Here is a 23,575-nt window from a genome sequence, read left to right on the forward strand (position 1 = left end):
GCTTCCACCCAACAATATGCACAAGCACTGGCAAGCCGTTCAGAGTCCCATTACTCTAGAATCCAGCTTAATCATCAGGATTTGTGCAGTAAATGATATATTCTACTCAGTTGAACTCACCTTTACACATATCACTAATCTTCTCCTTGAAAACATTGTGCCCATGCTCATCAACATGCGTCCTGAGGAAATTCTTGAAACGGTGGTAGATCTCTAGTCTAGGTGCTGCCATGGAAACCCACTCCCTGACTGAGTGACCTTTCATGTCTTCCAGGTTCTCAATACTTTCAATCATCTGAGCACGAGGGAAGAAGAAAGAGGACAAACAATAAGAATCCCCTTGCAGCTGGGTTATCAGGTGCCACAAGACTCACTTCAAGGGCTTGATAAGGTAGATGCTGATAGATTATTTCCTTAACTGAAAAGCCTGGAACCAGGGATATTGTCTCAGGACAGAGGTCAGCTATTTAAAACAGCACAATAAGTAATAACTTTTAGGAAATTAACTCATGCCTTCGACAGGTTTTGGACACCAAGGGAATCAAAATATATAGGGGGAGCATGACCAAATCCTACCCCTTCGTTTTAACTATTTGTCTGACTCAAGTTGAAAGGATAATCAATTTGCTGTCTGGGTTTTGTGCCACATAACCACAGCACAGGATCTTAGTGGGCAAAATCTTACATTCAGACTAGCCGAGACAGGAATAAAACCTAGTGTACAATTTGTTCTGCACTACTTTTGTAAGCCAATTTCAGCTCCACATTGTTTGAATCACTCAGACAAAACACCATCATAGGATTACACCACAAAACATTTTTAGTTAGTTTGTCCTACTTGTCAGGTTTCACAGGATCAAAAAATTAACCCAGATTCTTAATGGCCTGTTCCCTTAGTTTTTAAATTCTGCGTTACATTGCTTTTTATTCAGGGGATTATATTGCAGGTGTGGAGTTCAGTTACCATAGTACACTGTGTGGGATAGATTGAAAAGGTTACTTCCATCATTAGATTAGATCTCTTCTTACCTCTTCATCATATTCAGCTGCTCCATCAGCTGCTCGTTCTGCCAGTCGCCGCTTTCTTGCGGGCCGCTCTTCATCTTCATCGTCACTTTCTATATCAAATGAGGCATTTCCATTTAATTTTCTTCACCTAACACCCATTTCGCTTACAAAGCAATCCAGTATCGTCAGGTTACAGTGCTTAAAAATACTTCCTGCATTACTGATCAAACATCCAAAAAGTGTATTCAAATAATGGCACTTTTGGAGGAAAATACTTGCTCCTTCCAAAAAGGGCAAGTTTTTATTTTAAATCTCAAGATTCTTTCACAATTGTAATTTACATAGCGACCAGACGAATTATAAGCAGCATTTCACCTTACTTGAAAGACTAGAAATCTTAATGGTGCACAGTTACATACATTACAGATCTCAGGTACCATAATTAAGTCAATTCATGCACAAATCTGGTGGTACATGAGTAAGGTACTAAACTGTTGAAAGACAAAGAACTCAGTACACTAAGCTGGGACCAGTGACTACTTATGCTCACTATCTACTTGCAGTACTGAACAATAAATAGGAAAGGAGTTCCCTACCCGGAGACCAAGATGGGTGTGATGCTCATATCAAAGCTTCAGTTAGCATTAACTAATTTGAAAACCAGTAAAAGGACCCAGGAAGAAAATGCCATTGAACTGTCATTCTAGAAAGAAAACCTATAGTTTTTAAAATTAATATTCGTTACTGTTTGTACCATTACAACACCCTAGTATGCAAAGTCTGGAATCTTTGCACGTCCATCTGCAAAGTCCTAAAGCAAAGTCACAAAAAGATGACAGAAATAGAGTGTAAAAAGGCTGTAACACAGCAGCATGTGTAGGATATTCTTTACTGTGGACATACTATTTGGATATAACACAAAGCCAGAAACTTCTTGCTATGAGTGATAGCAAAGCCATAAGCAGATAATTTTAAACAGCTACCAGTTTGGCATAAGCAAACCTCCCACTTAGACTATTTGATTTGTTCAATAAACAGGTACAAATTAGGGATTTCATTCAGCAAAGGATTGTATTCAGCATAATGAATACTTAATTCTTCCACTGCCTTGAAATACCGATATTCTCTATCCAAAGGTCCATAAAAATTAACACAAGCTGACTTCATAGAACAGTACAGCACAATACAGGCCTGCGGCCCACAATGTTGTGCCGACCTTTAAATCTCGCCTAAGACTATCTAGCCCCTTCCTCCCACATATCCCTCTATTTTAAATTCCTCCATATGCTTATCTAGCAATCTCTTGAATTTGACCAACGCACCTGCCTCCACCACCACTCCAGGCAGCGCATTCCATGCCCCACCAACTCTCAGGGTAAAAAACCTTCCTCTGATATCTCCCTTGAACTTCCCACCCATTACTTTAAAGCCATGCCCTCTTGTATTGAGCATTGGTGTCCTGGGAAAGGGGCGCTGGCTGTCTACTCTATCTATTCCTCTTAATATTTTGTACACCTCTATCTTGTCTCCTCTCATCCTCCTTCTCTCCAAAGAGTAAAGCCCTAGCTCCCTTAGTCTCTCCTCATGATGCACACTCTCTAAACCAGGTAGCATCCTGGTAAATCTCCTCTGCACCCTTTCCAACGCTTCCACATCCTTCCTATAATGAGGCGATCAGAACTGGACACAGTACTCCAAGTGTGGTCTAACCAGTTTTGTAGAGCTGCATTCAATGCTTCATTAACATTGTGTGTCAGAACATTTTCTACTCACTTTTCAATGCACAAAGATAAAAAAAACAAAAGAAAAGATGCAAACGAATTTATTTATCACTTCCAACCTCCCTGCAAATTCTTGTAAGGTGACACTTACCATACAAGAGGTCTATCCTCATTCGTCCTTGGCGCAAACCCTCTGCATGGTCTCTCCTTCGCATTTCTCTTTCAGCTTCTGCTCGTTGGCTAGCAGTCATCTCCTCCAGGTCCTCGTCATCATCCAGACCTTCCTGCTCATAGACATCCAATTCCGGAATAGCACGGTAGTCACTAAAAATGAGTAAGTGCAAGACATTATTTTACTCCCAACATGTCATGTAAGAAATGGGAAAACAATTAGAGACAATTGGAGAGGTAAGCTGTTACTGAGTGCTGTGTAAATCCTTCACTAGGATCATGGAGGGTGGGTGGAGGTAGAAAAAAAGGTTGACAATGGCCTTTTACCACTGGAATCTGGGTTTCAAATTAGGCCAGAAAGCTCGGATGCAACCTTTCAGACCATTAGCTGAGATAAGAATGTCTCACAGACCAAGAGATGTGAGAAGTTTAAAAATTCCCACCGATTCTGTGATAGCTGTTCCAGTTTTGCTGCCAAGTGCCTTTTGTAACCACACTTTGGGCAAAGCATCATTATGTTCCAACTTGATCAATTCAGAACCATCCACTATCAGGTCATGCCCAGTGTCCTTGAAAAATAAAATGAGTTTCATAATGTATAATGACCAGGTTAAAAATTTCATAACTCTCAACTTCTGGAGCTTTTAAATCACTGCTATTAGATCCATGAAGGTAAATGACAATTTTCGTAATTATGTCAACTCAATGAAACATAAATAAAATTGCCCTTTTTCTTGGCAGAATAGCAACCACAGCCAGCAACCAGCTAAACACAACTTTAAATTTATCTATCAGACAAAGTAGAGATATGCAATCCCAAAACACAGGTTAGGAACTGCATTTCCAGAGACTTGAGCATATTCATGACTCACTTCAGTACCAAGTATTGTAAGTGCCACCTTTCAAATGAAATGTTAATAAGACCCACCAGGTTGGAAATAAAAGACTCTAGGGTGCAACTTCAAATTAGAGCAAGAAGTCTGGGACAACATCCTTCATCAACACCACTTAACCATTCTCCAATTTCTGTTTGTGGAACTTTACTCTGCTCAAAAAAGGTTGACATGTACACTTCAAAACTTTATTAGCTGTAAAGGGCTTTGGGATGCCCAAGATGAGCCTGCTTACAGTGTACTTTAAAGTCATCCCATTAACTAGACATTTAGCAAAAAAGGGCACTTTGGTACAAATTCTCAGAGGACTGAGCCCAAACTGTTATCACTTAAGGTAATCTTGCTATGTACACAGAGGTGGTTGGATTTTCTGCAGCAGGGGAGAAAATATAATACCTCTGGCTGGCCTGCAGGGAAGATTCTATATAACTGTCAGCCTTGAAGCAAACTATGAATGCCTCTGTACGTATGGTGCATGGAGCCTATTGGAGCAAACTATGAATGCCTCTGTACGTATGGTACGTGGAGTAACAATCAAGTAAATTTAGTAACAATCAAGCGAATGACATCTAAAAGAAAACCTGTATTTAAAGGAAAAAGATTTGGGCCTTAAAAAGAAGAGAAAGTGAAAACTGATAGATTGTTTGGAGCAAGGAGCAAGTTAAGTTCACATTAACTGACATAACTGTGTACTTACAACCACCTTGTAATTTTAAGATATTTGTTAGATAAACTCAGTACATCAGGGATATTGAGAAAGAAATTAGGTAAAAAAAACCTAACATGGTCACCAGCATTCAGGTAGCTGTCTTAACATCAGACGATGGGAAAAATGATGACCACCTACCTCTTTTAAACAAGGGAAGAGAGGAAGTGGAGTTTGGGAATTGGTGCAGATGAGAGATTACCCAAAATATACCCAGCAAGTTCTTCTCAGTGTTAATTGCCTCAGTACCTCGTCTTGGCTCCAGATCCCAGTTTAAGCATAAAACCATAATTGGTAACAGTGTCAGTTACTCGGTGTCTTGGTAAATCTACAGACCTATATCTAACTGGTTAGTTATCTCAGTGTAATTTCTCAAACAATCTTCTGCAAAAACCACAATCATTTCATTGACTGATGTATTTTGGGATCTTCGCAGAATGAACACTATGCTGGTTCCTCACCGGATGCATTGCCAGAAACAAGAGTACTAATCAAATTAACACTAAAGGGGTCAATGCAGCTTTAGAGAAACATGCGTTACTGACTGTGCTGCTGTGCTGTGCCAGGCACCTGCCATGAATCCTGCAACAAACCTCTCCAAGTTTGGTGCGGAGAGGCTCCTTGAGTGCTGGCATTGGGCGAGTTGGGCACCTCAGGGCTGTACCCTAGTCTTTGCTGGGGATTGGCAGTGGCTACACCGTATACTGACCACCAAAATCTTACCATCCGTCTTATTTACAGCTGGATCCAATGGTAGCTGCTGTCTCCAACTATCTTTATTTTGCTGCACTGTTCTCCCCAGCCTGAAGATTTTGCTACGGTTAGATTGCTCAATGGTCAGTGACCACTGCCATCACACAAAGAGGAAAAATGAGTAGAATGAATTTTTTATTGACATAATCGGTGCTTAAAGTTGGTCATGAAGTTAGCAATCCAATGAACCAAACCTGTATAATTTTTAAGTCATTTGAGTTTAAAACAAAGTGACCAGATTAAAGGTTATAGATAAGATTATTAATAGACATAATTGATTTTTTTTTCTTAAAATTGATTTGAAAACCTAAAATAGGGTTTTGTTCAAAGGAATAAAACTCAGCTCTCAAATCAACTTCCTTCAGATAAACACAAATTTACAGAACAGTCAACATCAACAAGAATTGATCATTACTGACCGTTCCAGGTCATCTCCCATCAGATCCTCTCCATCCTCTTCCTCCTCTGCCAGGACATCAGTTCCTAATAATCCTTCCGATTCATCTTCAAAAGGTGGTAGATCTCTGCCTGGACTAGAAGTCAAGGCATCACGCCGAGGGGTTTGATTGGGGCTAGTTGCCATGGTGAATGACTCAGAAGAATCCTAAATGGGGATGGAGCATAGGGGAACAAAATATAATGAAGCACTTTATTTTTATACAATTCTCAAGCTTCAACTCATATTCATTACACTATACAGAACATCTTAGTTACAATAGGGAAATGGAAAATGTTATTCCAAAGTCTTGGAGGTAAAGATTACCCACATACTGCGCCGAGGTTTTAGTGATTCGCAAGTGAATTTACTTGCTTGCTATAAACTTACCCAAAATGTTGATCGATGCACTTTCACCAAATTTGATATATGTAACTGGCTGCATGTTTATCAGTTCAACAGGCAACAAAAATCCAAGCAGTATACGTGACTCACTGAGACAGACGAGTCTCAGGTGCAGTCAAAATGACACAGTTAGTGCAGCGGTTAGCATAACGCTATTACAACGCCAGCGACCAGTGTTCAATTCCGCCGCTGTGTGCATGGAGTTTGTATGTTCTCCCCATGACATGTTAGTGCGCGTTTCTTGTGGGTGCTCCAGCTTCCTCCCACATCCCAAAGACATACAGGTTAAGAGCTGTTGGCTCCAGAAGAGTGGCAACACTTGCGGGCTGCCCCCAGCACATTCACAGTAACACAAAAAGATGCATTTCACTGTGTGTTTCAATGTACATGTGACTAATAAATAAATATCTTATCTTAATATCTTATCTTTACAGCTACAAGTGGCAATAGCACATCAAATCACTCATATCCATGTTGGAATGCCATGGACTCAAGAACTTCTCCAATTACTTCAACACAAAATTTCGACCAGTATTCCAGAGCAACACCGAGGACTGTTGCAACTGCTCTTTCAGATAAGATATTAAACAAGGCTCTGCTTATCTTTTTTTTGGGAAAAACTACAATGTCACTTTTTAAGGGCAGCCCCGATGCCCTGATCGACATTTATTCCCCCAAACAACATCACCAGTGCACGTGATCTGGTCATGGAATAGTATTCAGTCCACTAGGGCTGTACCAGCTCGTTCAAAGAGCTATCCAGTTACTTCTCCTTCAAGTACGTATTCAATTCCTCTCCAAAGTCTACTATCTAATCAATATCCACTGCCTTATCAAGCAGCATTTATCAAACCATCAAAGCCACCCCTAGAAACAAACATTTCTCATGTGTTCTTCAGTTAGCTGATGACCCAAAATCTGTACTCCCATTGGAAATGGTTTCTCCTTATTTACTCTATCGAAATCCTTCAAACAGCTCCTTAGCCAGCTAATACAGAACCCAAGGAAGGTTCATTGTTCCTAAAACTGTACCAGGATCCTCCAACTGTATTCTCTAAGTTGCTGGAGAGCTCCCTGATCTACCCTACGGATTCTGTCTATCCAGAGGCTCAACAGAAATGACCACATGGTGAAGATCACATTCATTGTATCTCAGCTGGACAGATGGTACAATATAGTCATCAATGGTCAGTTTTTAAAAAAGTGAGCATCTGAAGGGTATGGAATTGAAACGCCAAAGCTTCAGTTTACAGCCTACAGTGAAAATGGTTTACTGGAGATCTTAACGGACATAATGATTTACACCTTTTCTGTCAAACTCTTGCCCATAACACTTGGCATTGTTTCTCTTACAAAATTCACGTTTAGATAGTGACCAATAGGAATACGTTAGCAGAGTGGGATACAAGAACATACAAGTTAGTAGGAGCAGAGTCATACAGCACGGAAACAGTTCCTTCAGCCCAACTGGTCCATGCCAACCAAGATGCCCCATCCAAGTTAGTCCCATTTGCCTGTATTTGGCCCATAACCTTCTAAACCTTTGCTATCCATGTACCTGTCCAAGTTGTAGGTCATTTGGCCCCCTCGAGCTTGATCTGCCATGTAATTAGATCTGACTGTATGGTCAACTCCACATTCCCTCCCTGTCTCAAAATGCACAAGTGGCCAAAGGTCTGAGGAATGCCGAAGACTGCAAGGTTTGCAGGGTCAGAGCTGGTCAGCTGGTCATGGTGGATATTGAGGGGCACAAGACGGGGGGGGGGGTGAACCCTGCAAATCCCTTCCCACCTCCCCATCACCAGGACAGCGGCGGCTCACCCCCATCTTCTCAGGGGCCAACAAGTGCCGGCCTCGCCCCCGCCGCCCGTACAGGTAACCAAGAACCAGGTTAGATAAGGGGGTGGTGTGAGGTGAGGGGTAGGTGGGGAGCGTGTTGGTGGGGTGGGGGAGTGTGGGGAATATGGGGGGGTGGAGTGTGGTGGGGTGAGGGAGTGTGAGGGGTGGTGGGGAGGGTTGATACCGAGTAGCCGGGACCGCGCCGCTAGACACCGAGTGGGGGGAGAAGGGAAGCCGGGGCGAGACGTTCAGTGCCAGGGGGACATTGCAGAGGAACCTCCTCCCGGCCAGGGTCCGGGGATCGGCGTTATCACCGCTTCATTATATTTAGCTGCTGTCATAAAGCGCAAGGACTTCATTGATGTTTCACTTTTTAATCCCGTTAATTGTGAGGATCATCCCTGCATCAACCGGCGCGATGATGGGAGGATACGATCCAACGTCTGTCGGGGGGTTTTAGGCCTGGCCCCGGGCTACAGGCCGCCGAGTCCCGCTCTCGCCACTTTCCAGCGGCCACTCGACTGGAGCCTCCGCAGCACTGCCAAACGAAACACTTTCCTGTCAGGTTTTGTTCGGCAGGCCGACGGAGAGAGCCGCCCGCCGCAATCACCTCCCTGTCCGCTCCCCTTCACTCACCGCCATTGTGTCTCCGCGTCCGTCTCCTCAGCAGCGGACGAAAAACTTTCGCGCCAAACCACCCACCTGACCCGAATCTCGCGCCAAATCGGCTTCTGCGTGCTTAACGTCATCACGTCCTTATGCATATTAATGATCTTCTGCATATTAATTAGGCGCCTGCCTGTCACAATAGGAGTGCCGAATGCATGTAAATTAGAGTACGTCATCGACGCCGCACGAGCACGAAGCGTTGCGTCGGAATATCGGGCATATATCAAGAAAAGAAGATTTATGCCTTAGAATGTATAATAAGTCCTGTCTGGTAAATATGTGGAACCAATTAAAGTTAATTTGAGAACAAAAAAACACAAAATACCAATGAAAAGAAGAAAGAGGAGAGACAAAACCCTGGTCCCACCCCTGAAGTGTAACTATTGGCTGCTGGTTGGTGTCATGTGAAGCCATCTCGTGAGTTGATTGGTAACCTGTCTTGTCAATTAAGTTGCAGGTAAGAGATAATCACTAAATTGCGGATGGGGTTAAAATAAGAAGAAATTAAAATTTAAATTGATTTTTCTCTCCAGCCTTTGGACTGATTCTTCTCTAGCTGTAATAGGAACGGAATGGTGAAGAGGGATCTGTTCAAGGTCACAAGACAAAGGAGCAGAAGTAGGCCCTTCGGCCCTTCGAGTCTGCTCCATGAGCTGCACTAAAAACTATTCCTGTCTAGCCTCAATTTCCAGCCTTATCCCCATGTCCCTTGATACCTTGACTAATTAGATACCTATCTTTCTCCTCCTTAAATGCCCCATGATTGAGCCTCCACAGCTGTACGTGGCAAAGAATTCCATAATTTCACTACCCTCTGGCTAAAGAAATTTCTCCTCATTTCTGTTTTAAACCAGTACCCTCTAATTCTAAGACTGTGCCCTCTAGTCCTGGACTCACCCACCAAGGGAAACAGCTTAGCCACATCTACTCTGTCCAGTCCTTTCAACATTTGCAATGTTTCTATGAGGTCCCCTCTCACTCTTCTGTACTCCAGTGAGTATAGTCCAAGAGCCAACAAATGCTCATCGTATGTAAGCCCTTTCATTTCCGGGAATCATCCTCGTAAATCTCCTCTGAACCCTCTCCAACATCAGTACATCCTTCCTAAGATATGGGGCCCAAAACTGCACTCAACAGAGGGAAGCAAGTTAAGATTAATTTAAAATCAAGTTAAGATAATAGATAAATGGCTGTTCTGTGAGTTAGCCCACTTTTATCAGATTGGATCTAGAAGATCTTCAGGAATGGGTCTTCTTTCATTACAATCTTTAAAATTCTTCAGGGATCTGTCCTCGGCCACCTACTGTTCCAACTCTGTGTGTACTCCTCTTGGAAAATCAGGCACATCCACAGAGCCTGTACATCAGGTATCACCTTTCCATCAATCTTAATCTGAGATGTTAATGCCATAGGTGTATATGTCTGTCACGTCTAATTTAATTGCTCTTCCTAGCCCTGAAGCTTATAGTATATTGAATTCTCCTCCAAGATACCTTTTAGATCTAAGGGTTTCTATCTCCACGTTTTCAAACTGGGTTCCAGAACTGTACTAAAAAGCTACAAACATAGAAGAAGTGGGTACTTGTGTCCTTGAGCCTATTTCACCATTAAATATGATCGTGGCTGATCCTGTCTCTCAATGTCATATTCTCATTTGGCCCAGTTTTTTTGTACCAGCTGTCTACTAGAGCATCTCTCTAGTTCTAGTCCTTGGCCCTTTTTGCATAGTGTTGCAAATTTTCCTTCACCAGATATTTATTCAATTCCCTCTTGAAGGCCACAACAGAACCCGCCTCTACCACATTGGTGGGCAGTGTGTTCCAATTCCAATGCAAACTGCAAAACAAAACTTTCCTCACCGCTCTTAATTCTCTTCCCCTTTATTTTGTACCTCTGACCTTTAGTCCTTGACCCCTCCAACAAAAGGAGCAACCTCTTACGATTCCAGGTTCTTTATTTTATATACTTCTATCAACTCCCTCATCAAGCTTCCCCAAAGAAAATAGTCCCAGCCTCTGTAATCTATCCTTGTAACTCTAGTTCCTCATCCCAGGAATCATTCTCATAGATCCTTTCTGATGCCCTCACATCTTTCCTAAAATGCATGAAGCAGAGTTGGATACACTGTGCCTCTATTGGTAAAGCCCAAAATTGTCCATGCATTATTAACCAGTTTCTCAATCTGCCCTGCCACCTTCAATTAATTGTATACCCATATCCCCAAGTCCCTCTGCTCCTACACCCCTTTTAGAATATTATCCTTTATTCTATATTGTATCAAGTTACTCTTCACACCAAAATGCATCAGCTCTCATTTCTCCACATTAAACTTCACCTGCCATGTGTCTGCCCATCACACCAACCAACTTATATCCTGCTGCAATCTATCACTGTCCTCATCACAGTTCACAATACTGCCAAATTTTGTGGTATCTGCAAATTTAGAAATTAGGGCTTACAACCTTATCTCAAGGTCATTAATATAGATTAAAAAAAACCCCAACAATGATCAGTGGGGAACACACACACTTGCCACAACCCACTGCTGTCCACTACTTCATATCCATTCTATCAATCTCCCTTTAAGATAAGATATCTTTTATTAGTCACATGTACATCGAAACACACAGTGAAATGCATCTTTGCGCAAAGTGTTCTGGGGGCAGCCCGCAAGTGTCACCACGCTTCCGGCGCCAACATAGCATGCCCACAACTTCCTAACCCGTACGTCTTTGGAATGTGGGAGGAAACCGGAGCACCCGGAGGAAACCCACGCAGACACGGGGAGAACGTACAAACTCCTCACAGACAGTGGCCGGAATTGAACCCGGGTCACTGGTGCTGTAATAGCGTTAAGCTAACCGCTACACTTTATGCCATGTGCGTCAACTTTGCTGATTAGTCTGTTAGGTAGCACCTTATGAAAACCCTTCTGGAAGTCCACATACCCACCACATTGTCCTCATCAGCTCGATCTGTTACCTTGTCAAAAAATTCTATCCAATTTCTTCTGTCACTTTCCCTTTCTCTGCATCTTAAAATTATTTTGTCTGTCACTTTTCCTGGTTCTGATGAAAGGTCATCAACCTGAAACATTTATTTTTTTTTGTCACCATAGATGCTGCCTGACTTGCAGGGTATTTCCAGCATTTTCTATTTTTTTTCCATTGCTCTGTGTCTCCCTTGTATCCTCCCTTCTCTCCTATTCATTAGTCATAGAGTTGTACAGCACAGAAGTGGGCCCTTTGGTCTAACATGTCTATGCTGACAATCACGTACCTATCTTGATCTTACTCTACTTCCTCAAGAGGCTAAAGAAATTTGGCATGTCTCCTTTGACCCTCACCAACTTTTATCAATGCACCGTAGATAGCATCCTATCCAGGTGCATCACGACTTGGTATGGTAACTGCTCTGCCCATAACTGAAAGACACCACAGAGAGTTGTGGACACAGCACATCATGGAAACCAGCCTTCCTTTAACTGACCAATAATTGAAACAATTATTTACTAAATGGTCCCCATTGTCTTTATCATTTGTAGGCTGAATTAATGCGGTTAAGATGAATATTTTACCAAAATTTTTATGTTTATTTCAAGCGATTCCAACTTTTGTCCCAAAATCTTTTTTTGACACTTGTTACGGACTCAGTGAAAGTCCCTTTAAGATAGAGAGTGTGTGTGTATGTGTGTGTGGGGCGTGCTTACGTCAATAGAAGATAAAGGACGTAATGACGTTGTTGAAGAAGTCAGAAGAAGAAGAGAGAGAGAGAGAAGGGAGAGAGACACCAGCTTGCTTGTTTTCTCTACCGATGGATGAGAAACAATAACTGTGTTTGCTACTGAAATCTATGTATGGAAGTTGGAAGTAATCCGGTGGAGTTCACTTTGTTGCTGACCTGTAGAAGGAAACAGGTATTTGTATGTGGACGACCACGGTTCGGATGCTTTCGGGGTGAGGAAGTCACTACCGAGTAAACACTGGAGTGTCGTTTGGGTTCCATCGTGGAACATTTGGATTTCGTATGTACTCTCTCTATGTTTTCCTACATCTACATCTTATCTTCTGACAACGGTGGTTGTTGAAGAAGCCCTTGCTCATGTTTCACCTTATGGCTTGCAGAACTGAACTTTAAGAACCATTCCGGAACTTGGAGTTTGGGACTTTGTCACACACACACACGACGAGTTTAGTTTTGGGGTTAACGTTCAAGGTTTAACATTTTTGAATTCTAACATACTAACATTATTACTTTTATTTTACGTATTATCATAAGTAGTGATTAATAAAATAGTTTTTAACACTGAATCATGCTCAGTGTGTTTCTTTTGTTGCTGGTTTGTGACAAAATTGGGGGCTCGTCCGGGATAGTTCCCAAGGTTAACGAGATTCGTCTGGGATCCAATCCAAAGATTAACGAGTGTCGTCTGGGATTGTTCCCCAGATTGACAAGATTTGTTCGGGATTCAATCCAAAGATTTTTGAGGGAGGTCTGATAAATTCTTTTTAATTGGCTTGTGTGTGTGGAAACCAGCAGCAATGGATATTAAGGCATTTTTGGAGTCACCAACCCAAAAGGGATTGGAGGTGGCGAAAAAGGATGATTTGATAAAGATTGCTACAAGGCTAAACCTTACAGAAGTAAAGCAGTCTATGAGAAAGGCAGATATTCAGAGACTGATAGCTGGCCATTATGTGGAAAAGAAGGTGTTTGAGAAGGAAGTGTTAAAACAGTTTCCTGGCAGTGAAATAGCAATTTCTGAGGCACAGGTGCAACTGGCAAAGATAGAGGCTGAACGAGAGCAAACCCAGTTAAAGATAGAGGCTGAACGAGAACAAAGGAAATTAGAAGCTGAACGAGAACAAAGGAAATTAGACGCTGACTGAGAGCAAAACCCAGTTAAAGATAGAGGCTGAACGAGAACAAAAGAAATTAGAGGCCGAACAAAAGCTAACTCAGATGAAGTTAGAGGCTGAATGGGAACGGGAACTAATTCGGTTAAAGTTTGAGGCAGAGGAGAAGGAAAAACAGAGGCAGCATGAGTTACAAATGAAGCGTAGGAGTTCGGAATCTGATTCTGATGATGGTTTTTCAGCCAGCAGGGAGGTTCGATTAGTCCCTCCTTTTGAAGAAGATCAGGTTGATCAGTATTTCCAACATTTTGAAAAGGTTGCTGTGAGTTCAAACTGGCCAAGGAAAGGATGGGCTCTTATGGTACAGAGTGTGATTAAAGGTAAAGCTCAAAAAGCTTATTCTGCTTTGTCTGCTGAGGATGCAGCTGATTATACCAAGGTAAAACAAGCTATATTGAAGGCCTATGAATTGGTCCCTGAGGCTTATAGACAAAAATTCAGAGACTTGAGGAAATCTGCAGATCAGACTTATATGGAATTTGCCAATGGAAAGAGAATATGTTTTGAACGATGGTGCCTGGCTAAAAATGTAGATGGGGATTTTGATAAATTGAAAGAATTGATACTGGTGGAGGACTTTAAAAGATGTGTTCCAGCTGAATTAACAACATATTTAAATGAAAAGGCAGTGGAAACTTTACAAGAAACTGCTAGGTTGGCAGATGATTATGCTTTAACCCATAAATCCAAATGGGGACAACCTAAGACCTTTCAAAAGAGTTACAAGGACAATCCAGGTAAACCGGAGATTAAATTGGGAGGTAATCAAAAAGGAAAAGATGAAAAGAAGCCAGGGCTGGAGAAACCTGTTGAGCGTACTTGTTATTACTGTAGGAAACCTGGCCATGTGATATCTAATTGTGCCCTTTTGAAGAAAAAGAAGGAAGCTGTGCCCAATGCTTGCTTTCAGGCAATTAAAAATCAAAAAGGTTTAGGAGATGCTGTTAAAAATCAGTCCTTGCAAGAGGGAAAAGCGGAAAAGTTGGAGGAGGTGAGAAAAGAATTCCGTTCGTATGTATCAGAGGGTTTTGTTTCACTGAATGATGAGTCACCCCAGGTGCCAGTGAAAATTCTTAGAGATACTGGGGCTAGTCAATCTCTCTTGCTGGACAGTGTTTTAAATTTTGGAGAAGAAAGTGACACTGGTGAAGTAAATCTAGTACGAGGCGTTACAGGTGACACCATGTCTGTCCCTTTTCACAGGGTGATTTTAAAGTCAAAGTTCGTAGAAGGACCAGTCGAGATAGGGATAAGACCTAGTTTGCTAGTGGAAGGAGTTTCTTTGTTATTGGGAAATGACCTTGCAGATGGAGAAATTGTTCCTGTGGTACGGTTAACAACCAAACCAAGGATTGATGAGTCTGAGAATGACCCATCATGTGCGGTGACTTGAGCTAGAGCTAAAGAATTAGCCAAGACAGACAGTCCGGTGCAGTCTGATGTGGTTCCTTGTGACAGTCCTAAACAGGAAGAAAATTATGATGCCTTATCTGAGACTTTTCTGTCTTCACTGGAGGATCAACATCCTTATAGTGAGCCTGAATTTAAAGATTTGTCTTTGTCGAGGAAGGATTTTATGGTGGAACAGACAAAGGACCCTGAGTTGACAGAATTGAAAGAAAAAGCACTCTCATGTGAGGAGATTGAAAAAGTGCCAATTGGATACTATGTCAAAAATGGAGTGTTAATGAGGAAATGGAGACCTCCTCATGTTCCTGTTACTGAGGAATGGGAAGTTATTCATCAGGTTGTTGTTCCAAAAGTTTATAGGGATGAGATTTTAAACCTGGCCCACAGTATGCCTTTGGGTGGTCATTTTGGTGTGAATAAAACTGTAGGGAAGATCTTGAAACAATTCTATTGGCCTAGTTTGAGAAAAGATGTGGTGATGTTTTGTCGAACCTGCCACACATGTCAGATGGTAGGTAAACCAAATCAAAAACCCCCTGTGGCTCCTTTGAAGCCAATTCCTGCTTTTGGGGAGCCCTTTTCAAAGGTGATTGTGGACTGTGTTGGCCCATTACCAAAGTCTAAGACTGGAAATCAGTATTTGTTAACCATTATGTGTGCCACTTCTAGATTTCCAGAGGCAATACCCCTTAGAAATATTAAGGCCAAGACGGTGTCAAAGGCTCTTTTAAAATTTTTTACCTTGTTTGGTTTGCCAAAAGAAATCCAATCTGATCAAGGTAGTAATTTTATGTCAAAAATTTTTCAACAAATAGTCTATGAGCTGGGAGCAAAGCAGATTGTATCATCTGCATATCACCCAGAATCTCAAGGAGCTCTGGAGAGATTTCATTCTACTCTCAAAAATATGCTGAAGACTTATTGCTTTGAAAACACCAAGGATTGGGACGAAGGTATCCATTTACTTTTGTTTGCCGTTAGACAATCAATCCAGGAGTCAATAGGATTTAGTCCGTTTGAGCTTGTATTTGGACATAGGGTGAGAGGACCTTTGGAGTTGTTAAGAGAGCAATGGGTTAATGAGGAAGTGCACTTGAGTCTGTTGGACTATGTCCAAAAATTTAAAACTCGGTTGGAGAGAGTCTGCCAGCTAGCGAGAGAGAATTTGAAAACTAGCCAGATAAGAATGAAGACATATTTTGATAGACGTGCTCGGCCTAGGACATTTGCAGTGGGGCAAAAGGTGTTGGTATTTTTCCCTAGCCAAAATAATCCCTTGCAATCTTGTTTTTCTGGACCCTATGTTATTGAATCTCGAGTGACTGATCTAACATATATAATCAAAACACCAGATAGACGCAAGAAAACACAACTCTGTCATGTAAACATGCTAAAACCTTATTATGAGAGGGATTCAGTTGTGGCCTTGGTGGATGATGTAAAGGTTGTTTCTAGAATGCCTGATGTTGATGTTGAGGAAGGCCAATTTAGACCAAATATTGTTCCATCGAAACTAAAAAACCAAAATATCATGGAGAACCTTGAAACGAAGTTGGACCATTTACAAGTTTCACAAAAACAACAGATGAGAGAATTAATTTTAAAATTTAAAAATCTGTTCCCAGATGTTCCAAACAGAACATCGATAATTACCCATGATGTTGACATTGGGGATGCAAAACCAATCAAACAACACCCATATCGAATGAATGTGGAAAAAAGTAAACTTGTTGATCAGGAAATAAAATACATGTTGGAAAATGATATTATTAGACATTCTACTTCAAACTGGAGTTCGCCCTGTGTTATTGTACCTAAACCTGATGGAACTGTTAGATTTTGCACAGATTACAGGAAAGTGAATGCTGTAACAAAGTCAGATGCTTACCCTATTCCTAGGGTGGATGATTGCATAGACAGAGTGGGAAAGGCAAAATTTCTCACAAAGATTGACTTATTAAAACGGTACTGGTGTGTTCCATTAACAGATAGAGGAAGGGAGATTTCAGCCTTTGTAACCCCTTCTGGATTGTATGAATACAATGTTTTGCCATTTGGAATGAAAAATGCTCCGGCAACATTTCAAAGAATGATTAATTCAGTGATTCATGGGTTAAAACATACAGATGCCTACATTGACGACTTAGTGACTGGGAATGATACATGGGAGGATCACATCTCTGCGTTAGAAAGGTTGTTTGAAAGACTTTCCAAGGCTAACCTTACAGTTAACTTGGCTAAAAGTGAATTTGGCCATGCCACTGTGACGTATCTTGGTTATGTTGTAGGTCAAGGCAAGCAAGCTCCTGTTCAGGCAAAAGTTCAAGCAATATCTGAGTTCCCTACTCCCACAGGTACGAGGACTGTTAGAAGATTTTTGGGAATGGTTGGATATTACCGAAAATTTTGTAAAAATTTTGCTGATATTGCTCTTCCCCTAACTAATCTTCTGAAGAAGGGAGTAAAGTTTGTTTGGACAGATTCTTGTCAAGAAGCATTTGAGAAGCTGAAAACCATTTTATGCTACCATCCTGTGCTCAAAACACCTGACTTTGAAAAGCCATTTTCATTAGCAGTAGATGCCAGTGATGAAGCTGCAGGAGCTGTGTTGTTGCAGAAGGGTGACCTTGATGATATTGACCATCCTGTAGCTTACTTTTCAAAGAAATTTAATGAGCATCAAAAGAATTATTCCACCATAGAGAAAGAATTACTGTCGCTTGTTTTAGCCTTGCAACATTTCAGTGTATATGTTTGCACCGCTCAGAAACCATTGACTGTTTACACAGATCATAACCCATTGGTGTTTCTGAGCCGAGTCAAAAACAAGAACAGAAGGCTGTTAAACTGGAGTTTAATTTTCCAAGAGTTTGATCTCATGATAACTCACATTAAAGGCAAAGATAATGTGATTGCTGATTGTCTTTCCCGATGTTAAATGGGAAACATGTATCTGTACTAATCTGATAGTCTGTAGTTGTGTAGCATGATAATTATTAACATTACTAACTGTATGCGCGGTTAAAATTTTCGTGGGAAAATTTTTTTTTAGGTGGGAGGTGTTACGGACTCAGTGAAAGTCCCTTTAAGATAGAGAGTGTGTGTGTATGTGTGTGTGGGGCGTGCTTACGTCAATAGAAGATAAAGGACGTAATGACGTTGTTGAAGAAGTCAGAAGAAGAAGAGAGAGAGAGAGAAGGGAGAGAGACACCAGCCTGCTTGTTTTCTCTACTGATGGATGAGAAACAATAACTGTGTTTGCTACTGAAATCCATGTATGGAAGTTGGAAGTAATCCGGTGGAGTTCACTTTGTTGCTGACCTGTAGAAGGAAACAGGTATTTGTATGTGGACGACCACGGTTCGGATGCTTTCGGGGTGAGGAAGTCACTACCGAGTAAACACTGAAGTGTCGTTTGGGTTCCATCGTGGAACATTTGGATTTCGTATGTACTCTCTCTATGTTTTTCTACATCTACATCTTATCTTCAGACAACGGTGGTTGTTGAAGAAGCCAATACCCCCTACTACTTTTCAATGGTTCTCTCAAACTATATCATGTTTAAACTTGGAAAAACTTAGGAGTGGTACTATTGATCCTTCGCTTAAATTTGAAGATATTTGGAGTCCATTTATTCAATATTTTCACATGATATAGATCCCTCTTCAATAACTTTCCAATTTAGAGGAATGGAGTTGACAACATAATATTGCTCTGTTTCTATTGAGAAATTTCAGTCCAGTCTTTTTTTACTTTTTTTTTGTCTTTTTCTTTTGAAGTTTTTTTTAGTTTGGTTTGATATATTGTTTATAATTTTTCTTATTAATTTGGGGATTTTTTTCCAAATCTTTTAAATACATAATAAATCTTTTTCTTTCCTTTCTTTTATATTATATTCATTTACTAAGAGATCGTGGAATCTACAGATTTTTTTATATTTTATTATTCTTTACGATTATCTATGCCATGATTGTTCTCCTGATCTCTTTGTATTACATGTACAAACATCAATGTTATATATTAATCTGTATTAATTTGGAAACTAATAAAGTGATTGAAAGGAAACCAGCCTTCCCTCCATGGACTCTGTCTGTACTTCCCGCTGCCTCGGTAAAGCAGCCAACATAATCAAAGACCCCACCCACCCCTGACATTCTATCTTCTCCCCTCTCCCATTGGGCATGAGATACAAAAGCCTGAAAGCACATACCACCAGGCTCAAGGACAGCTTCTATCCCACTTTTATAAGGCTATTGAATGGTTCCCATGTACGACAAGATGGACTCTTGACCTCATAATCCTGACTTTGTACCTTATTATCAACCTGCACTGCACTTTCTCTGTAACTATAACACTTTATTCTGCATTCTGTTATTTTACCTTGCACTACCTCAGTGCATTGTGTAATGAATTGATCTGTATGAACGGTATGCAAGACAAGTTTTTCACTGTGCCTTGGTACTTGTGACAATAATAAACCAATTTACCAGTTTACCAATCTATACTAGCACTGGTTCTGTAGCCTTCTGTACCATGGTGATTTAAGTGCTTGCCTAGGTTCTTCTTAAATGTTATGAGAATACTTGCCGCTCTAAAGCTCTTCCCCTTTACCTAAACATATGCCACCTAGTTTTAGATACTTCTGCTATGGGAGAAAACTTCCTCTATTCAACCTTAAAGAGGTGTATAAAATCATGAGGGGTGTAGATAGGGTGAACGCACACAGACTTTTTGTCAGGGAACGGGAATCAAAAACTGGAGGACGTAGGTTTAAGGTGAGAGGGGAAAGATTTAAAAGGGATCTGAGGGGTAACTTCTTCATACAGAGGGTGGTGGGTATGTGGAAAGAGTTGCAAGAGGAAGTGGTTGAGGCGGGTACAATAACAACATTTTGGTATTGGTTTATTATTATCACTTTGTACCGAGGTACAGTGAAAAACTTGTCTTGCATACTGATCGTACAGATCAATTCATTACACAGTGCAGTTACATTGAGTTAGTACAGAATGCATTGAGGTAGTACAAGTAAAAACAATAACAGTACAGAGTAAAGTGTCACAGCTACAGAGAAAGTGCAGTGCAATAAGGTGCAAGGTCACAACAAGGTAGATCATGAGGTCAGAGTCCATCTCATCATTTAAGGGAACCGTTCAATAGTCTTATCACAGTGGGATAGAAGCTGTCCTTGAGCCTGGTGGTACGTGCCCTCAGGCTTCTGTATCTTCTACCCAATGGAAGAGGAGAGAAGAGAGAATGACCTGGGTGGGTGGGGTCTCAGATTATGCTGGCTGCTTCGTCAAGGCAGTGAGAGGTAAAGACAGAGTCCGTGGAGAGGAGGCTGGTTACCGTGATGCACTGGGCTGTGTCCACAACTCTCTGCAGTTTCTTGCGGTCCCGGGCAGAGCAGTTGCCGTACCAAGCCGTGATGCATCCAGATAGGATGCTTTCCATGGTGCATCGATAAAAGTTGGTGAGGGCCAAAGGGGACATACCAAATTTCTTTAGCCTCCTGAGGAAGTGGAGGAGCTGGTGAGCTTTCTTGGCCGTGGCATCTACGTGATTTGACCAGGACAGCCACTTGGACAGAGCATGGATGGGAAAGGTTTACAGGGATATGGGCCAAACACGGGCAAATGGGACTAGCTTAGATGGGCATCTTGGTTGGCAAGGGGGAGTTGGGCCGAAGGGCCTGTTTCTGTGCTGCATGGCTCTAAGAGACCTTCTCAAGAACAATTAGAATTGGGCAATAAATGTTGGCCTTGCTTCCAATGTCCAGGTCCCGGAAAATGAATAAAAAATAAAAAATAGTGCCTTATATCTCTGCCTCCGTGAAAGGAAATATACCAATTCTGGGGTATATTTAAGAGTATACTCCAATACACCAGTTGTGCTTGAATTGCTGTATTACTCTATGACTCCATGACTTTATAACTCTACCTTATTTATGCATAATTTTATATACTTCTCTATATGGAATTGATGGTACAATGAATGTAGTGAAAGATATTTACCAATTGTATTTACTATATATATATATTGAATATAATATGTTTTGGGGGAAGAGAAACATTCATCCATGCTCTTAGTACATGGAGGTGAAGGAGATTTAATGACCTGGCTATGAAATTAGTAAATTAATTTATTATTGTTACATGTACCAAGGTACAGTGCATTTTGTTTTGCATGCCATCTATACAGATCATTTCATTACAACAGTGCCTTGAGGCAGTACAAGGGAAAGCAATAAGAGAATGCAGAGTAAAGTGTTACAGTTACAGAGAAAGTGTAGTGCAGGCAGACAATAAGGTGTAAGAGCCATAACGACATAGATTGTGAGGTCAAGAATCCATTTTATCGTACTAGGGGACCGTTCAATAGTCTTATAACAGTGGGATAGAAGCTGTCCTTGAGTCTGGTGGTACGTGCTTTCAGGCTTTTATATCTTCTACCTGATGGTACAATAACAAGATTTAAAACGTACTTGGACAGGTACATGGATAGGGAAGGTTTATAGGGATCTGGGCCAAACGTGGGCAAATGGGACTAGCTTAGGTGGACAGCTTGGTCGCTATGGACAAGTTGGGCCGAAGGGCCTATTTCCGTGCTGCATTACTCTATGACTGTAGGACAGAAGTTATTTTACCACTATACAAAGCTCTGGTTAGGTCAACACCTGCAGTGGTTCTGGGTGCTGTGTCCTGGAGCATATATTGGCCTTGGACGGAGTGGAGCATAGATTTATTTGGATATTATTTGGACTCCAGTGGTTAAATTACAAGGATAGACCACACGTCCTGTGTTGTATTCCTGAGAAAATTAAGATTTGCTTGAAGTTTTTTAAAGATATTGAGAACTCGCAGGGCAGGTAGGAAGAAACTATTACCACAGGTTGGGGAGTCCAAGACAGAGATGCAGAGTCTAAAAGTTAGAGCCAGGCCATTCTGGAGTGAAATCAGGAAACAGGTCTACATTTAAAGTGTGCTAAAAATTTGGAACTCTTGTCTGCAGATGGTAATTGATGCCAGGTAATTTGTTAATTTTGAATCTGAGTTTGAGAGATTTTTAGTTACGGAGTTGTGCAGCACAGAAACAGGCCCTTTGGCCCACCATGTCCATGCCAACCTTTTTGGCATCCACACTAATCCCATTTGCCACCACACTAGGTCCGTCTTCTTCTATGTCTTGCCTAGACCCTGTGTCTACCAAATGATTCTTAAATGTTGTAATTGTACCTGATTCCGCCACCTCCTCTGGCAGTGTGTTCCAGATATCAACCATTCTCTGTAAAATAAAAAAACTTACCTGTCGGATGCACTTTTATAAACTCCTTCCTCTCACCTTAATTTGGTTTAATAAACAAAGATATGAAGGGAAATGGGTAAAAGATGTTATAGTGTTAAGTCACAGAGCAGCTTTCTTTGCTTTGAATGGCAGAACAAGCATAAATGGTGTGAGCATGTGCTGAGGGTCCTGTGTTATCTCCGGACTTGACTGTTTCAGAACACTCCATCCATCCAGGTGAAGTGTTGATTCACTTGTACTTCTCCCAATTCAGTGTATTGCATTCAGTGCCCACAATACAATCTGTACACTAGAGAAAAAAAAACACAGATTGGATGACTGCTTTGCAGATCTCCTCCATTCAGTCTGCAAGAATGACCCTGAGCTTTGACAAACCTGTCATTTCAATTGAGACACAAGAGACTGCAGATGCTGGAATCTGGAGCAACAAACAATCTGCTGGAGGAATTCACTGTGTCAAGCAGCATCTATGGGGGAGAAAAGTAATTGTTAATGTTTTGGGTCAAAGCCATGCATCGGGACTAAGAGTGGAGATGGGAGATAGCTGGTATAAAGAGGAGCCGGAGGGGAGTGAGACAGGGGACAATAGTTGAGCGATGGACCGAGGAAGGGTGAAGGATGATGGGCAGATGGAGTCAGATAGGGGAGGGGGAGTATTAGGAGACAGAGGCAGGTGGATGATAGCTTGGTCTTGCCAATGTAGAGGAGGCCACATCAGGAGCACCAAATGCAGTAGATGAAGTTGGAGAAGGTGCATGTGAATCTTTGCCTCAGCTGGAAGGGCTGTTTAGGACCCTGGCTGATGATGAGGGAAAAGGTGCAAGAACAAGTGTTGCTTCTCCTGCGATTGCAAGGAGTGTCATCTGTTCATCCTTCCCCAGCCACACACCCCTCCCTGACCCCTGACAATGCTGTTATAAGACTATTGAATGGTTCCCTAGTTTGTTAAGATGAACTCTTGACCTCACAATCTACCTCATTATGATCTTGCACCTTATTGTTTGCTTGCACTGCACTTTCTCTGTAGCTGTAACACTTTATTCTGAATTCTGTTGTTTTCCCTTGTACTACCTCAATGCACAGTGTAATGAAATGATCTGTATTGGTATTGGTTTATTATTGTCACTTGTACCGAGGTACAGTGAAGAACTTGTCTTGTATACTGATCGTACAGGTCAATTCATTACACAGTGCAGTTACATTGGGTTAGTACAGAGTGCATTGATGTAGTATTGATGGCATGCCAAACAAAGTTTTTCACTGTACCTTGGTACATGTGACAATAATAAACCAATTTACCAGTTTACCAATTCACAACTCAAATTATCTGGTCATTATCATACTCC

The 23,575-nt window shown here is 41.4% G+C and overlaps 2 protein-coding genes across 2 annotated transcripts in view; one reads left to right on the plus strand and one right to left on the minus strand.

The window, feature by feature from the left end:
• Window positions 1-8,690, minus strand: part of mcm2 (minichromosome maintenance complex component 2) — a 28,548-nt gene extending 19,858 nt beyond the window's left edge. The window contains exons 1-5 of the mRNA XM_052017885.1: window positions 8,569-8,690; window positions 5,672-5,856; window positions 2,881-3,053; window positions 1,030-1,118; window positions 121-295 (exon numbers count right to left, since the gene is read on the minus strand). Coding sequence (XP_051873845.1) covers window positions 121-295; window positions 1,030-1,118; window positions 2,881-3,053; window positions 5,672-5,856; window positions 8,569-8,574 — 628 coding nt within the window. The 5' untranslated portion in view covers window positions 8,575-8,690. The remainder of the gene's footprint in view (window positions 1-120; window positions 296-1,029; window positions 1,119-2,880; window positions 3,054-5,671; window positions 5,857-8,568) is intronic.
• Window positions 8,691-8,742: 52 nt separating this feature from the next.
• Window positions 8,743-23,575, plus strand: part of tpra1 (transmembrane protein, adipocyte asscociated 1) — a 75,177-nt gene continuing 60,344 nt past the window's right edge. Inside the window, exon 1 of the mRNA XM_052018565.1 lies at window positions 8,743-9,058. The gene's annotated coding sequence lies outside the window, so the exon portion shown is untranslated. The remainder of the gene's footprint in view (window positions 9,059-23,575) is intronic.

This window comes from Pristis pectinata, chromosome 6, assembly GCF_009764475.1.
Source record: "Pristis pectinata isolate sPriPec2 chromosome 6, sPriPec2.1.pri, whole genome shotgun sequence".
In the NCBI taxonomy this organism is placed as follows: domain Eukaryota; kingdom Metazoa; phylum Chordata; class Chondrichthyes; order Rhinopristiformes; family Pristidae; genus Pristis; species Pristis pectinata.